An 18,975-nucleotide genomic window follows, 5' to 3' on the forward strand; every position below is an offset into this window, starting at 1 on the left:
TAGGGATGGTTGGCTTAATTGGGTAACTAATTGGTTTTATATAATCTTATATGGTGAGATTTAAAAGTATACTTTCATGTCTATTAATGTGATAAAAATTCAAAAGTATTATTCATTCAAATCTACTACCAAAAAAAAAACTAAAGAAGTATTCATTTTAGATTTAACGATATTAAAATATTTTTAAGTTGTTAACAAACAAAGAGAAAAGGAAAGGAAATGAGGATGATATTCCCTTATTATTAGCCATATTATCATATTTTTGTTATGCAGTCTTGATTATTTTTGGCTACATAAGGGATGCTTTGAGAAAATATGGCTTTGAAAAACAATTAATGTATGACAAAGATACAAAAGTAATAAAAGAATTTAAATTATTTTATATTTTACAGTAATAAATATATCACTGAGGATCATACAGCATGGCCTTGTCAATAAAGTCTTTTAAAATTGCTAAGAAAACAGAAAAAAACTTTTTTAATTAATTTTCTAATATATGCCATTACATAAAAAAACTTATATTGGTTGTTATTGAGAATATGAACTGTAGGTAATAGAATATAGAAATAAATACTGACATATATTGAAAAAGTCAGTTACAAAATCTTGAAATTTTATTTATTCTTAATTTTTAAATTGACAACAATTTTGAAATATTTATTATTGAAATTAAACATGTGATTTAATAAAAAATTATAAACAAAATTATTTTCAAGTATTTTATGTAATGTATAATATATTTTTTAATCTACATTATTAATATAATTAAATTTTACTTATTATACTTTGATTATCTGACTTACAAAAATACATAGATGTCTATATTTGATATATTTATTTTATAAAATACAATATAAATTAATTTTATTGAGTAAAAATAAAAATTTTATTTATCGATATTGTTGATTCAAAGCTCTTTAGACATAGATATTATATTCTTTTTGATTATTATTTAATATAAATTTTAATGTTCATGAAAAATTATGTTTTTAAATTTGATATTTTTTTTATCTTATTTGTAATACTAATTGAATAAATTAATATACCATTGTTGATTCGATTAATATCTATTTAATTATACTAAGAAAATCTATATCCTGTTAACATTATTTTGCCTAACAAATAAGTTGCTGTCTCACCATTTGGTTCTTCATTAGTCATTATCAGAGATCTACAAAGCTTGGTTCAGCCTAGAGGCCTGTAAAGTGAATTTTTGTGGCCCAAGTCCCAATTTAAATTTTTTGTCCTTGATGAGCATACATTTTTAGATCTAACCAAACACCAGCCCAACAGAAATTTTTTTTATTATTTGAGTTTAAATATTATAATATCTAAGAAATAATTAAAAACTATATGTATATATTCACATATTGCTATCTAAAATAAAAGCATACCCCCATAATTTGATAAATATTTTCATATAAAGTTGCATTTTATTTAATTTGTAGACATATAAATTATATTCAAATATGAAAAGTAATCGAATTTAAAAATTATTGTGATTACATAAAAATAATTTGTATGATTGATGTCGAAAAATTTGATATAATTGTTTATATAGGGAAAAAAATTTCTAAAAATATAATAATGAACATATTAAAAAGACATCCTGATCAACATTTTTGTGAAACATTTATTATTATTAAGGATATTTGTATTTTTAATATTTATTTGTTCAACTTCGGGTCAAAAACTGCCAAATTAAAAAATAAAAAATAGGTGGAAATCTTTATTAAACACTATTTAAGTAAATGTATTATATATTAATAATACAGATTCAATTATTCATCTCATTTATCAATTAATTCATTCATTTTTTCAAATATCTTATATCATGCACAATATTTATAGACAATAAATATATCTGTAATAAATTCTCATTAGTATTTAATTTTTCTAAAATAAAAAAAGGACTAAATTTTAGGTCCATAGGTTTTTTTTCCACGGTTTTTTTTCCACAGTTTTTTTTCCAACTACCGAGTTGGACACATTTTAAAACCAAGACCTGAGCCTGAGGAAAATTTTTTCAATGTCCATCGGGTTGGGCTTGAGACAGTCGGTGTCGACCTCTAACCCAACTCACAGGCTGAACAGGAAAATTGAAACAAATATTTAATGGACCAGGTCAAGCAATTTATACATAAAAAATCAGGCAGGGCTTTACAAATTCTTGATTTTTTGTATATAGACATCCAGGCATTAAAACTTTATGATAAATTTTTTTTATAATATTTATTTATTTTTAACAATAATTGATTTTTCAAATTTTGATTAGATAAACGAGAATGCTTAGTGCTCAACACAGCTTTCATTGTGCCAAGCACACCTTCAGCTGGCGCAGATGATGAGAGAGTTGTATCAAATCACATCTTTCATTGTGCTGCGAGAGGGTTGTATTGTATTTAATAAATAAAAATATTAATTGGAGAAATTTTAAAAAAAAAAAGAATCTTCACGATAATCTTCATTTCAGATCCTCCGTCAATTTTTTTTTTTAAATTTGAGCTGTTGGAGAGGTTGAAATATTTTAATTACGACAGTCTACACTGTGATCATATAGCGCCTTGTGCTCAAACACAGCTTCCATTGTGCTAAACACACCTTCAACTGGCGCAGATGATGGGAGGGTTGTATTCAGGGATGTGAGTTCGAGAATTTTAAAAATTACGGAAACTAAATAAAAACCAATTTTCCTAAAAATAGGTCCGAACCTGCCCCGGGTCATTTTACCCTGGGTTTAATGAGTTGTCCTTTACTCTGTCTCCGTTTGCTTCGTGGTTTCAAAATGCTTAACCAAAATAATTTTAAATTACTTGAACCCGGGTTCGGGCTTGCATCCCTGGCTTGTATTATATTTAAAAAAAAAATTTTTGATAGGGTTATACCTGCCCCGGGATAAAACTATTCTTCGGTCTGCAAGCTCCGGCCAGGTTCGGCCCGTTCACATCCCTGGCTTGTATTATATTTAAAAAAAAATTACATCATCTTCGCAAGAATCTTCATTTCGGATCTTCATCAATTTTTTTTTGAAATCTAAATTCATATTTCTACCTTCACATCTTTTATTTAGATTTCGAGCTGCTGGAGAGGTTGAAATATTATGATGCAGTCTACAATTAGAAGGTGTAAAAGCGCCCTTAATTTTATTTATTGGTGTAAAAAATGTTTGATACTGGGACCAGGGCAGGGTTAATTCATCTTTCACCCTGATATAGAAATGTATATTTTTTGTTGACACTTGTGTCATAATGTAGTCAATCGACTTTATAAAATTAAACAAATAAGAACTTTGGTAGTTTTATCTGAAATTTAAAAACTTGGCTTAAAATTATTTTTAAAAAATATATATATAATGTTAAAATAAAATAAAAAAAATATTTTTTTTTAGAAAGGATTTAAAGTAACGAGTAACTTTACGCGGAGAAAGAGAAACGCGTTGCTAGTTACTCGTTACCTTTCGAAATAAATAACGAATAGCATTTTTTATCAGAAAAGTAACGCTGTTAGTAACCACATCGACGTTATTTTATAGCAACTAGTTAATAAACACAACTTAATGTAATAATGTTCGAGTTTGATTTTGAAAGAGTTTATTTATTGATTGCTCAAATTTTTAGTTTTTTTTTATATTTACAATCTAGTTAAATTACGTCAAATCTAAAAACTTGTAACTAAAACTTCTTAAATTTTTTCAGAGTTGTTAAAAGATACTTTTTAAATGGATCTAGATACAGATACATTGTCTAAAATAATATCTAGATACGGATATTTTAATCAAAAATCTATCTAGATATAGATACCACATTTTTATATCTAGATACATGATCTATCTAGAGACTTGTATCTAGATCCTTTAACAACTCTGAATTTTTTAGAACCCCCATAAACCTTTTTAATCTAGATTTTTTTTCCAAATTCTGATTCAAATATTATTTAGGCCGTTTTTTTAGAAGCCGCCTTAATTTTAAAAAAAATTTAAAACGAGTGAATTTTTGCGGAAGTAAGATGAAATGTAATTTTGTTTAGAAACAGAAATAAATTTATTTACATATATTTTTAGAAGAAAAAAATCACATTTTTTAAAATTATGTGGAACTAATAAAATGATTTTTAAAATATATTATTACAAAGTAACTTTTAAAAAAAAAAATGTATCGATTTTATAAATTTATTGTCCTCTTTCAGTTTCGAAGAAAAGAAGAGAAAGAGAGAGCTCAAGGTTTTATTTTAAAAAAAGTATAACCTCAAAAAGGGGACAACTTTATAGCCTGGGCGTATTATAAATTTTTTAAATACTGTTTATTTTGTTGATTGATTTTAAAAAAAATAAAATAAATAATTTGAAGGATTTTGTGCCTTTGTACTCAAATTTCGAAGGTTTTTTTACCAGAAACGTCTATCTTCGTTGCAGGGATGCCGTATCTCAACCCATATGCAGTACTCCCGGTGTTAGAATTAAATATTTAGAGCGAGTCAGCCATGACGAAAACTATACATTCCAGTAATAGTTCATTTTTATTTTAATGAGACCTGCGAATTCCCCAAAATTACACAAGGCTAACCTGGTTTTGTATAAAAAAAATTAAAAATTATTTTCCTGTTTGGCCTGAGCCTGGAATTTTAATCTCCTCTTTGTGGCCCCTAAGTTAATTTAGCTTCTGTTTTTTTGAAAAAAAAAATAATAAATATCTCATTTCATTCTCATAAACTAATGATGTGATTTGTGTAATACAATTATAGATACACGGGGAAGATCTTAGAGGCAATAAATTTCGGCTCTTACAATTATCTGGGCTTTGCCGAGAATTCTGGCATATGTGTTGATCGGGTAGAGGAAGTCATATCAATGCACGGTATGGGCATCTGCGGTTCCAGAAAAGAAATCGGTTGATTGATTGACATTCTCTTTCTCGCAAATTTGACTTGTTTATACGTATAGATATAATATAATCAGTTTAAGCTAGTAAAAAAAAATTTATCCCCTCAACATAACCTTTCGCCTATATAATAGAAAAATGCCATTAAATTTTTTTTTTTTTTATAAATAAGAATTTTATAGAAAAATAAATGTAAACTGGTCAAGCCCTCCCCACCCCCCCCCCCCAGTAAAATTTTAACATCTCTGGTTGTGCACTAGAGCAACCGCATAGCACCTATCTTTTCACGTCCAACCTTATCTGAGAAGAAAGAGAAAAAAAATTGTCCGAACAATCCAATCCGGGTATCATTAAGGTAGAGATTTGCAAAAGTCTCTGGTCGGGTTTAATATTTTTTATGAAAATTCGGGCCGGGTCGGGCCGGTTTTTAAAAAAATCTCGGGTTCGGGCCGGCTTTCCGATTTTTTATTCGAAGCGGAAAAATTCTAAGCGATTTTTTTTTGTTGTTATTCTCGAAAATAATATTTGTATAAAAATATTGGGAAAATGAAATAAATTAAAAAAATTCGACAAGGTCCATATTCAACCCGAAATAAGTATCCGTATTCGAGAGAATGGTCGAATCGGATTTGTATCTGTATCTGCAGGATCTTATTTTATTTTTTATAAATTGTTAAAAACGAATCGAATTAACTTTAAATAATATATATATATATAAATTTAAATGAACATCAACCTATGTTTGAACAACAAAAAAAATATCTTAGCATTGTAATGTTCCTATTTTCAAAAATGGTACTCTAATATAATTATTGAAAAGGCTAGAAAGTTTACCAACCATAATTATAGGTGCTTTAAATTGATTTTAGGATTTTTTATTAAGTCAAAGTTTATTTTTAAAAATTATTTGAATTTTTATGACTTAATCTGTGAAATAGCTGGGCACTGATACGAATCGAACTTCTTAGATTCACGATTTGCATTCAGCGTTAGAGCAATTTATATATTTAGTAGGGTCATCATTGTTATTTATATCTAATTTAATAAAGGTATATCAGTCATACAAGAAAAATTAGAGAGATTGACGGCCAAATTTTTGGGCGTCGAAGATGCGATAGCATTTCCTATGGGTTTCGCCACTAATTCCACCAACATTCCATGCATCGTGGGCAAGGTTTTCCTCGTTAATTCCTATGAAATTATACATCGCTATTCGAATTATAATTAATTATATCGTATCGTTTAAGAGCCGTACGTTATTTTTTAAAAAGTAACGTCGTACGTTACATTTAAGTTGAATTATTGATAATTAATCCCCTAAACATGGTCACAATTAAAAAGTGAAATGTTTTAATTTGGCCCGTTGCTATTCGTTTACCTTGATTTTTTTTTTGTTAGACCAAAAGAGTCATTCCCCAAAATGAGAAAATTTATTCGAACCACGATGGGTATAAATGTCAGACTGCGGAGGTATCGATTTCACGGGCCGGACCGGATTTTTAAAAAAATGTCAGTCCCGGTTTTGGGTGTTTGAAAATAATATAGATATGAGAAGTGAATGACTGCGAAATATTATTCTAATACAACAATGAATGGCGATTTAAAATATTTGGCTCGGCCCGGATTTATCGGAATTTTACGACCCGGGTCTGCAGACCTCCGATAAATATATTGTCGGCTATATATGAGTATTTTTTGGGGGGATTTTCCTTTTTTTTCCCACTAGATACCTAATTATGGGGGCGAAAATGTATATACATGTAAACTCCGCATACATGTGTTTGCCCATATTCCAGGGGGGGGGGGGGTTAATGTATACCCATCAGGTTACGAGTTATTGATAACGAAAAGGAACATTGGCTTCGAATAATGAATTTTGGGTTGTTTTATTAATTAATTTCGTGCCTTATACCACCCCGTATCTTTTTCAGATAGATATATTTAAGCCTAGCCTGATAGCCAAACATATCTAAATTCCTTATTTTGTCGAGAGATATTCATTTTACATAACCTGGATAAATTTTTAACCATTTGTGATTCTGGTTTATCCATTGCCGATGAACGAACGTTAGTAAGCAAACTGTATCATTGCAGAGTAGATAATCGATGGCACTTGACACAGCGGCATCTTTTTATCAGATCAGAGTCTATAAATTGTGTCAAAGGATGTTTTAGCGGACCAGCTTGATGGGGATTGTTTAATATGATGTTCTCAAAAAAAGTAATTAATTTAAGAAATGAAATTTTTTATTTTTGTTAATAAAAAGAGGGAAATAAATGAAACTATTGAAATGGGAGTAACAGCCAAGTCTGCCGGAATTCGTTGGGAGGGTGGTTTTGTAAGCCAGCTGTGTTGACCAATTCTTAAGCATCGATTAAAAAATTTCTCTATATTTTTGGAAGTATAGAAGGGAATCGGCATCTTATGATATAAAGCAGGATTGTATTAGCGCCTGATGGTAAGACATATGCTTGAGAATGTTTTCTCTTGAATTATGTCTAAAAATATTTGAATGCCTGTAGACCTTCCTTTTGGTGGCCCGAAAACGAAGATTTTTATCTTTAATCACACAAGTTAAAAAGATCGATAAGGAAAGAAACATTTGTAGTTGTATCCATTTCACATTTTTTTTTGTAATTTAAAATGATGAATTTAGTGGTTAGAAATTAAAAATGATGATATCTGCAGCTTTAATTATTTCACTGTTGGGGTCCTATAATATGGCATCATCCTGAATACCATACATTGAGGACGAGATTACAATTAGAAAGCCGCAAAGCTCGCCTCCTCTTGGGGTCAGAATTAGCTTTGGTTTGGAGCATGGACTATATGATTTTGGTTAGGGCTATGGTATAAAAAAACATCTGTTTTTATGGCTACGCAGAATAAAGGCGAACCGTGAATTCCCCCTGCTGTATTTTTTGTGCTGATGGAATAGTTTGTTTCCATATGGTAATATAGTTTGGAACCGTAGCTTGACTGGATATAGTTGAAATAAATTTGAAATAAACTTCTAAAAAAGCTTTGGATCGTGAAATTACGTTTTAAAGTATTGAAAGGTTTTTTTAAAAAAATAATTTGGTTCGGGGCTGGGTGTTGCCTAATATTATTTTTTTTTAAAAAAAATTCGGGCCGGGTAGGGTTTAAATTTATAAATAAGATATTAAATATCGCTATAAAAAAATATGAAGATAATATTTTTTTTGTCCTTATAGAAATATAATTTTACAAAATCAAAAAAAAAAAAATATTATTAATTTTTCTATATTCGAATAAATCCGGCCCGACCGGGCGGATATCTTTATTTTTATTTCGGGTCGAGCTTTTGGGACATAAAATATTTAGTTCGGATTCGGGCTGGGCAGGACATTTTTCGAAAAATTTCGAACCGGGCTTGAAAAATTAGGCCCGACGCGGATCACTAATTGAAGGTTCTTTTATGTCGAGTATGACGAATGCGTATTCTGAAACGAAGATATCCAGAGTTATTTCTTGCTGTGTGTGACTTGTTTTACAGCTTCCTTTTTATGCCAAACCCTAATTAGTTTAGAGGGAGCAATTTGATAAGGATTTATTTTTAATGTTTGCATATAATTTTTGAGATAATCCTCCTTCCTATAACTTCCCCTATAGCTATTAAGCATATGTCTCTATCTTGCTTCTATAAGGCGATCAATCTAGCTCTAATAATAGTGGAATTAATGGATAGCCCATTAACTATTAAGTTATAAAGATCGGTTAATGCCTGCAATAGGATCAGAGAGCAAGAATTATCTATATTTATAAGATTTCATTGTATAATCTAGAATTTACTACATAAAAACTTACTCATATTTCAGGTCGTAAAACCTCTGAGACTACCTTTTAATTTCTAAAAAATGAATAATCTACCTTTTTTTTAATACTATCATATCAGCACCAATTCTCATCAGATGATATCAAGAAAATCACCAATCGACATAGTAAATTTTAGAAAATCCGCATTGCAAAAATTATAAGCTGTGCTCATTTCTCAAAATTTTAGAGACATCACATGTCAATTCAATGAGCGATATTACGGGGCTGAGAGCTACTGTTGTTAACAGCTAGCCATGTTTTTAATCCGAAAAATATTCCAATTAATCTTCAAGTGAGACTCAACTTGTAGGCTTAGTTTAACTTTTTAAGGCTAAAAGCCGAGATGATGGGCAAGTTAAGATGATTTAACAACACTGATGAGAGCTGGTGATATTTTCTCCTATGTTTTGAAATTTTTACTTTGTTTTTTAATTATGTCTATTATGATTATTTTTCTCTTTTTAATCCCCCTCTCCTTTTTAGGGTTGCCTTATTTTAAGCGATAAATTGAATCACGCATCCATCGCTTTAGGTTGTCGATTATCGGGGGCCGTTATAAAGACTTTTGAACACAATGGTTGGGTTACTTATATAAAATCATGTTAAATTTTTTACTTTTTTTTCTTCTTTATAACTAGAAGTAATGACATTAAAATATCTTAGTATATATATAGACTAATGATTCATTCATTAAAATGTTTAAAAAAAGTATACATATATAGGAATCAACTATTATATTATTTTATGGCTCGCACTTTGACTAATTTATATTGTCATTTAGTCTACTTCCAGATCCAAAAATAGTGTCTTCAGCTGATTAATATATTCGTACATTTTTAATGAATAAACCGTCAATCTAGGTTAGTATATATATATATATATATATCAGAGTTGTTAAAAGATACTTTTTAAATGGATCTAGATACAGATACAACGTCTAAAATAATATCTAGATACAGATTATTTAATCAAAAATCTATCTAGATACAGATACCACATTTTTATATCTGGATACTTGTATCTAGATCCTTTAACAACTCTGATATATGTCGTATTTGGGATATGGAATCATGTAGGATTCGTTTATTCGGAACTTCTTTTTTTTTTAAATATTTAAAACCCACGGGAATTCGGAATATATTTTTTTAAAACAATTAAATAATATAATTTTTTTCTTCCTTTTTTGCCGCCTGGCTGGCACCAGAAAATTTTATTTTTTTAGAGATATTTTGTTAAAATAAATAAATTGTATAAATTATCAAAAAAAAAGATAAGAGAATGTTTAAAAAAGTAAATATAGTATAAAATTAAGGCATATAATGAAGGAAAGGGAATAAGGTTAAAAGACATTTTTTTTTGTAAATTTATATGAAATTATAAATATTTTCACCAATGAATATAATATTATTTTAAAAATAAAATCCGAATTAAAAAAAAATTATTTATTTATTGCAACAATTATTCAATGCGATATGACGTTTCGTTGAACATTGGATGTTGTTCTTGGAACACTCACTCCTTTTATTCATGCAACCCATCTTGCAATCGCACTACGATGTTTTCCCATATTTCGTGACATTCGTGGGAAGATCCTAAATTTTTTTTTAAAGCAGTTTAGATAAAAAAAAAAATTAATATATTTTTATGTACATGAATTAATATTGAGGAGTATATGTGGTTACTATAAAAATAGCTTAAATTACCTATTGGGGGAACTTCGGCATCATTTAATTTTATAGTTTCCTATAGACCAGAGGCAAATAAATGGTGCCGAAATTCTTCCAGCGCAACCTACCCCTATTTTATTTTGTTCAATCTTTAATCCCTTCCCTTCTAAATTATTAGGCATAATAAAAAAACTACTCAGAGACCATAAGAGGTACAATTAGCCCCGGCCCGGATTTTTTTTTTTAAAAAAAATTAAAATACGACATGACCCGCATATATCCGACCCGGACCACGTTCAGGACCGGATTTGCCGGTCTCCGAAATAACCGGTATGAATTATCGATAAATTTAATTTTATATATATAAATTAGTAATTTGTATTGGGCCAGATTTTTTTTTTATCATAGAATATCTAAATTATTACATTTTAAAAAATTTTTATATTAATACAATTATTTTCATATTTACTATTTATTAGAAAAATTAAGACGAATTTTATTTTAAAATGAAAATATTGGTAATAGAGAAGAAAAAACGCATTTGGAAATTTCACTCTCACGAGAACAATTATAATATTTAAAAAAATGGCTTTAAATAATTTTATTTTGTAAGCCACTTATTAATGCAATTCTGCAAGACAGAGATAAATGTATACAGTTAAAGTATTGTTTACAATTATTATTTTGACTATATTTCATTTCTATTGAATATATATTATAAGCAATAATTAACCAGCTATTTAAATCAGATCGACTTTTATAAAACTAGATCTCAGCGAAGGAAGGAAGCCAAAACAGTTACAGAATATAATTTATATAAAACCATATTAAAAAAAACACCCAAAATACAAATCTACTCAAAATATAACCGCAGTAAATGTGGATTTAATATTTTTAAGGATTCCATCAATTCCTTTTTATATCGTTTACCGATGAGGAAAATTATGCGATAGCTATATACGTTGCTAACAAAATAGCAGAGTTGTTAAAGGATCTATATCTTGATCCTGTATCTAGATATAAAAATGTGGTATCTGTATCTAGATAGATTTTTGATTAAAATACCGGTATCTAGATATTATTTTAGACGATGTATCTATATCTAGATATTATTTTAGACGATGTATTTGTATCTAGATCCATTTAAAAAGTATCTTTTAACAACTCTGCAAAATAGCGAAGGTTTCAATCGACGATTCGCGCTTTCGAATTGTCCATAATATTACTAAGTGGTCCTTGTTCAAAAAATGTTGACCATTAAATCACGTGGAAAACTAATATTTTAAAAAGGGCCCTTTCTTTGATTTATTCTCAGATAATTGGACAAAATAACTTTACTTCTTAGGTCATCACTTGTGTTATTACCTTTCCATTAAAAATTTTAGAAAGGAAAATATTAAAAATTGAACAAAATAAAATATGGGTAGGGTTGTGCTGGAAGAATTTCAGCACCATTTATTGCCTCTGGTCTATATAAAAATTAAAAAAAATTAAATGATAAGTTCCCAATAAAGATGTATCAATCATAGGTAATTTAAGCTTTTTTTTATTATAACCAACCACATATACTCCTTAAATTAATTCATGTACATAAAATATATTAATTTTTTATCTTTAGGAGCTTCCCCGAATGTCACAAAATATGGGAAAACATCGTAGTGCGATTGCAAGATGGGTTGCATGAATAAAAGGAGTGAGTGTTCCAAGAACAATATCAAATGTTCAACGAAATGTCATATAGCGGTTGAATAATTGTTGCAATAAATAAAAAAAAATTTAAATAATATATATTCATGTGAAAATATTTATGATTTTATGTAATTTTATACTATTTATTTTAACAAAATATCTCTAAAAAAAAAATTTCCTGCTGCTATCCAGGCGGCAAAGGTGGAAGGAAAAAAAAATAATTTAATTGTTTTTTAATAAAAATTCCTAATAAAACGTGGAGATTCAAGATCTCGAATTCCCACGTTAGGATTTCGAATCCCACATGATTCCATATCCCAATTACGACACACACTTGTATATTATGATTGGGAGAAAAGTAAGGACGAAAAAAATTATAATCGCACCTTTATGGTTTTCAACTTGGATTGTTTAACAAGCATTGTTCCGCCAATAATTCTCATGTGATTGTGCTATTTTTGCTAACATTTCATATGTCTTTAAACTAGAACTGTCAGATGGTCATTTGCATGATACCCTTCTAGCCATTAAAATATAACTCTAAGAAGAATTTATTGGTGAGATAGGGTGTGCTTGAGCTGCGAGTTGACTATTCTAATTTGGCGTGATATGAAAAATAACTTCGACTCAGTGTATTCAATTTAGATAACTTTATTTACGAAATAATGCATTTCATACATATTTCGAAAGTATTAATGTTTACTAAATACCCCAATCGGTTTATGGCATGTAGACCTATTGGTTTAATCTGTACAAATGAGCCTACAAACAAATATCGTAGCCAAGTGGCCGATGACTGACTATGCGATGTCAGGATAATGCTACACTGGTCAGAAAATAACAGAGTTGTTAAAAGATACTTTTTAAATGGATCTAGATACAGATACCACATTTTTATATCTAGATCCTTTAACAACTATGGAAAATAACAACGTAAAAATCATTTCCACTCAATTTTTTAAGAATATAACCCCATTAGTAAACTTTTTTGTTCGAACGAACATAATATTAAACGCCGATCATCTTTTTGACGAAATAAAGCAAACATATGGCCTTTTTTTTAATATCCCCTGCCAACATCTGAAATATTGACAGCTGATGTAAGTAATTCATAATCACGAGGGAATTATGGGTGTAAAATCTTTTTTTTTGCCATCTAAAACAAAAATTAGGTTAAAACGGGGTAATTGTAATTGTTTCGCCGATAAATTTTTTTTAACAATTCTTATCTTTTTCATAGCATATATCCGTTTTCCTTGCGGTTGATTTTAGAAAAAATGTTTTAATTTTTAGATTATTATTTTCTGTTATAATGATGTACAAAAATATTTATCGTGGGTGATTCCATTCCACGTCAAATCGACCAAAAAAACGAGATTTTTCGGCCGACCATCTCAAAAATGAATGAAACTTGGCATGTTAGTTATTTATGTTGTAAATATCTTAATAAAATAAATTTTAGAGTGCCAGCTCAACCAGATCCAAAGATATACGCCTTCAAAGTCGAAAATTGCGAAGTGCGTGAATTCATTAAATCTTGTTATTTTAAAAAATATTTAAAATAGAGTTACAAATTATATATAGTTTTATAGCCCTTAAAATTTTACGTTTGAAAATATTTTAAAAAAAATTAAAAAATTTCAAATGTTTTCTTATTTCCGGTAAAAATAAAAAATTACACATTGTTAGGAAGAGATTTTTTTTGGGTGTTAATATTCACTAAAAATGTTTATTACCTTTATATTAAACGATTTAATAAAGAATCTCTATATCCATTTTTGTTTTTTTAATTTATTTTGAATTTTTATAAATAAAATAATGTAATATAGATGGCGTTATAATAATTTTTCTTCATATTATGTAATTTTTAATTAAAATATCAATAGTATTGTGATTAAAATTAAAAAATCGATTTAGTATAACCAAGAATGATGCCCTGGGGCGATATGTAAACAGGCAGCCCACACATATTATTTCATTGTCGCTATATTGTAAAATAAACATATTTTAAAATTTTATATTCAAACTATGATCATTTTGCACTTATTAATAGAAATTCCTAAGGCCATAATTTGTAGATATATCCTTTCATTGTTGTGGATCTACTATCGTTATTATTTAAAAATAGTGATTTTATCAGCTTATTTTATTTTTTTATTCCCTATCATCGCTACCAAATCAATCATCATATATTTCAAAACTTAAACATTTTTTTTACAACCAAATGAATTTATGATAATTTGTGATTTCTCTGAAAATTATGCATTTATAATTCAAGACACTGTCAAGGATTCCATTGGAATATTAATCAAGCCACTATCCATCCTATGATAGCATATTATAATAATAAGGGCAATATAGAAAACCTTAATTATATGGTAATGTCAGAGTCACTTCAGCGTAATGTTATTGCAGTACTATACTAGACGAAAATGATAAAATTTAAAATTCAGCAAAAAGCCAAACAAAATATATTAATGTTCTGACGAATCAGCTGCGCAATATAAAAACAGAATTTTTTTTATAAATCTGTGTTATCATGAATCTGATTTTGGTGTAGCAGCTGAATGGCATTTTTCAGCTACATCCCATGGAAAAGGTCCATGTCACGGGTTTGGCGGAACATTAAAAAGATTAGCAGCGCGTTCAAGCCTTCAGCGCATCAGTTCTGGACATATTTTAACGCCGGTTGATTTATATCAATTTACAAAACAAAACATGCCATCAGTAAATTTTACATATATAACCAACGAATGATACAATTTACAAGAGACTAAACTTCGAGAAAGATTATTTAGCTCGTCTTATTCCAGGAACTTCCTTTGAGTTTAAAACTTAAATCAAAAAGATATTCATATGCAGAGGACTTTCAAATTAACAATATCTCAAATGCCGATAATTTGTCTTTTGCCTATATTAAAGGATTCGTAACATGTGTTTATGACGATTTTTGGTGGTTAGCCACAGTACTAAAAAAAGATTGAAATTACTGAGGAGATATAAATTTCCTTTTTACATCCCCATGGACCATCACCATCCTTCTTTTACCCAACAATTGCGGAAAAGATATGGTTACCCATTAATCAAATAATAAAGTAGTGGATCCTATTACAGTGACAGGACGTACCTACAAATTATCGTCTCGAGAAATTCTATTAATAAGCACAAAATGGGATTAGATTAAAACAAGAGGTATTTATTTTTATAATTGTTTGTGTATAAAATTTTAAAATCTTTATTTTACAATATAGGGTCCAAATATAATCATATCTATATCGGCTGCCTGCTTACATATCGCCCCAGGACATCATTCTTGGTTATACTCAATTGATTTTTTAATTTTAATCACGATACTATTCATATTTTTATTAATACATATTATAAAAAAATATTAATATAACGCCATCTATATTGCATTTTATTATTTATAAAAATAATACAAAATAAAATAGAAAAAATAAAAATAGCTATCGAGATTTTTTTATTAAATCGTTTAATATAAAGGTAATAAACATTTTTTAGTGAATATTAACACCTCAAAAAAAATCCCTTCCTAACAATGTTAATTTTTTTATTTTTACCGGAAATAAGAAAACACTTGAAATTTTTTAATTTTTTTTTATATATTTTCCAACGTAAAATTTTAAGGGCTATAAAATGATATACAATTTGTAACTCTACCTTAAATATTTTTTAAAATAACAAGATTTAATGAAATCACGCAATTCGCGATTTTCGACTTTGAAGGCGTATATCTTTGGATCTGGTTGAGCTAGCACTCTAAAATTTTGATTTTCTTAAATAAAAAATAATAACTAACATGCCAAGTTTCATTCATTTTTTGAGATGGTCGGCCGAATCGTTGGTAGATTTGTCATGGACTTACCCTTGTGTCAAACATTTCCTTACTACAAGTTTAATAAATGTCAATATAAAACCGTATAAGATATGAAGGATTTGGAATCAAAGTTGGGCGAATACATAGTTATGGGGCAACCTAGAAGCCATAGGCCTTGGAAAAAAATCGTGATTATGGTTGAAGGTGTTTACAGCATGGAAGGAACCATAGTTAATCTACCCGAGGTGATGAGACTTAAACGAAAATACAAAGCGTATCTCTATTTAGATGAGGCCCATAGTATAGGCGCCTTGGGGCCGAACGGAAGAGGAGTCGCTGATTATTACAACATTGATCCCAAAGAGATCGATATTATGATGGGAACTTTTTCAAAAAGTTTTACCTCCGCTGGGGGTTATATAGCAGGATCAAAAGTTTTTTTTTTGAAATTCATTTACAAAAATATTTTACATGTCTCGTTTGAAAATACATTTATTTATTTTAATTCGATCTTCTAGTATATTAGTTTGATCGTTTTATAGTCATTTTTAAATTAATTATTATAAATCCATAGAATGGAGTGCAGTAAAACGTAAAAACCCTATAATATATTTTCCTATTTTTATTATAATTTTGAATTTTTCAGAGTTTAATAAATCATATAAAAGAACATTCTCATTGTGCATCATACGGTGTTGGTATGTCAGCGCCCATTGCTCAACAAATAATAAGTAGCATGGAAGTCATTATGGGGTCGGATGGTACAAAAGATGGTAAGTTTATTGAATATTAATATTACATAAACTATTTCAATATACACCATAAATAATGAAGGAGTCGTAAGAATCATGAATTTGAAAAATAATTCTAAATATCTGAGGAGCAATTTGATTAGCATGGGATTTCATGTTATAGGCGATGATGATTCGCCCGTAGTTCCAGTTTATCTTTATTTTGCCACAAAACTTTCGTAATTATAACGACGAGATGATATCATATCTAACATTATTTTTTTTAAACAACAATTTCTAGATCATTTTATAAAGAAATGTTGAAGAGAGGAATAGCATGTGTCATTGTTGGTTTTCCCGCAACTTATATTATAGGTGCTAGAGTTAGATTTTGTTTATCAGCTGGACATACGAAAGAGATGTTAGACAAAGTTTATCTTAACTTTATTATTGAATTGTAAATATTTCTATTATATTTTATAAAAACACAAGTGCTTGAAAGAAATTGACGAAGTTGGGGACTTATTATCAATAAAATATAAATTACAGAGATCCTTTATGCCTATCAACCTTTGGAACAAAAAAAAATATATGTGATTAAATTATTTATACAAATTTTTGTTTATATAAGTATTATACTGAAAACAAGCCAATTAGATTTTTTTTTACTACATTTGGAGAAAAATTGCTAAAATGTACGAAAAAAAAATATCCACTCATTTTGTAAACGTAAAAGTTGCTTTGTTACGTGTTTCATTTTTTTACATAAGTTTTAAGAATTTGTAATTTATTTTATATTCTTTTTGGATTAATATAAAATTAAAAATTGATAACAAATTTAGTTTGACAAAATAAGGTAACCTTTGAGCGAATTTAGGAAATAGATTCAGTTATTTTTTGTAGGCTTTCCAATGTACATCATTGATTTCGTCAGTGATATATCTTTTTTCCAACTTTTTGTTCCAATTTTCTCAAACGTTCCTATGTCCTATAATTTCTAATGTATTATAAAATATAGTGTAAATAATGTACTAAATAATATTCATAAGTAAAGGTGTTTGGATAAATCATTTTTAAAGACCGATCCGATATTATCGATTTAATTTTTAATAGCATTTATTGGAAATAATCTGTAGAGAATAGAATCCAAGAAAGTTTCCCTAAAATAAAAAATAGTGTAAATGGGTATTCCAAATGCCCATTAATCCCTTATTTTGATATATTAGATGGGCCAATTAAAAAATATCGGCCTATTTACAATATTTAAAAAAAAATTGGTAATTATGTAACTTGTAACCAAGGGTGCATTAACCATTTGTTGACAGAATATCTTAATTCTAATTTTAATGAATTATCGATCAAATCCCTGACATCGTTACTAATATTTTCACATGTGTTATGGGGGGTACATAAAAGCCGCATTTTGAATCTGATCATTAATATCTTCTTCGTTAAAAGGGAAGGTAGCTGTTTGAAAAAATATGTAACAATGTACGATAATACAAATTATTTGCATTTTTTAAAACTCTTGGGGGGTAAATTAAATTTTAAAACGCAATTACCTAACATATATTATGACTCCCACTGACCACATATCTAATGACCGATTATAGCCTTGATTTTTTTAACACCTCGGGCGCTAAAAATATATTATACAATATATATTTTCTGTTTAATTAAACCAAGATATGCTGGCGTTCCTACGATAGATCTTCTAAAAGATTTTACGCCAATAATTCTCGCGAATCCAAAATCACACAATTTAACCTTTATATTAACGTTATTTGTCAATAAAAATGTTAATATACTTGTGGGAAATCTATGTAAGAATGTATGAAAATTTTGGTCATGATAAATTATATTTAAATTTACAGTTTTGAGGCGAGATTTTGTTATATATAAAAAGCAGTGGCGTCGCTAGGAAGCCTTCTTAAAAATTTGAATAGCCCCCTGAAGCAAATTTTTTTTAAAATTACTCCTTAATATCCTATTGAACTAAAAATTATTTTTTTTTACTGAACGATTTCTTTTATAATTCTATTGAGTAATATATAGATTTAATTTTATTATTTAAAAATTAATAAAACTATCTAAATTTTTATTGAATGAATACTATTTAAATTATTAGATTAGAATAATACATATAAATTATATGTTCACTATGTCAGCTTGCAATCAAATTCTGTGTTAAAAATATATCAATATCACTCACTAAATATTAATTTAGCATTATCAGTTGAAGCTTAATTGACTTTTATTATTTAAATTATTATATAACCTTAATTAAATAAATCATTTATTTATTGAAAATTAACAATTTTAATATTGTAATTAG

The 18,975-nt window shown here is 28.3% G+C and overlaps 1 protein-coding gene and 1 long non-coding RNA gene across 2 annotated transcripts; one reads left to right on the forward strand and one right to left on the reverse strand.

Annotated features, from left to right (window-relative positions):
• Positions 1–6: 6 nt before the first annotated feature.
• LOC135925992 (serine palmitoyltransferase 2-like) lies at positions 7–17,381 on the forward strand. Its single transcript, XM_065461621.1, has 11 exons — positions 7–148; positions 189–356; positions 4,347–4,501; positions 4,741–4,886; positions 5,927–6,051; positions 9,199–9,292; positions 16,018–16,343; positions 16,556–16,682; positions 16,744–16,879; positions 16,942–17,071; positions 17,133–17,381. Exons 1-11 carry the CDS (start codon positions 77–79, stop codon positions 17,235–17,237), a joined length of 1,584 nt encoding a protein of 527 aa, XP_065317693.1. The 5' UTR covers positions 7–76; the 3' UTR covers positions 17,238–17,381.
• Positions 17,382–18,241: 860 nt separating this feature from the next.
• LOC135925810 (uncharacterized) lies at positions 18,242–18,480 on the reverse strand. Its single transcript, XR_010571733.1, has 3 exons — positions 18,449–18,480; positions 18,323–18,407; positions 18,242–18,279 (listed from the first exon to the last, which is right to left on the reverse strand). It is a non-coding gene; the product is annotated as an uncharacterized LOC135925810 (long non-coding RNA).
• Positions 18,481–18,975: the final 495 nt, after the last annotated feature.

The sequence above is a fragment of the Gordionus sp. m RMFG-2023 genome, chromosome 3 (assembly GCF_954871325.1).
Source record: "Gordionus sp. m RMFG-2023 chromosome 3, tfGorSpeb1-WG-v2, whole genome shotgun sequence".
NCBI lineage: Eukaryota > Metazoa > Nematomorpha > Gordioida > Chordodea > Parachordodidae > Gordionus > Gordionus sp. m RMFG-2023.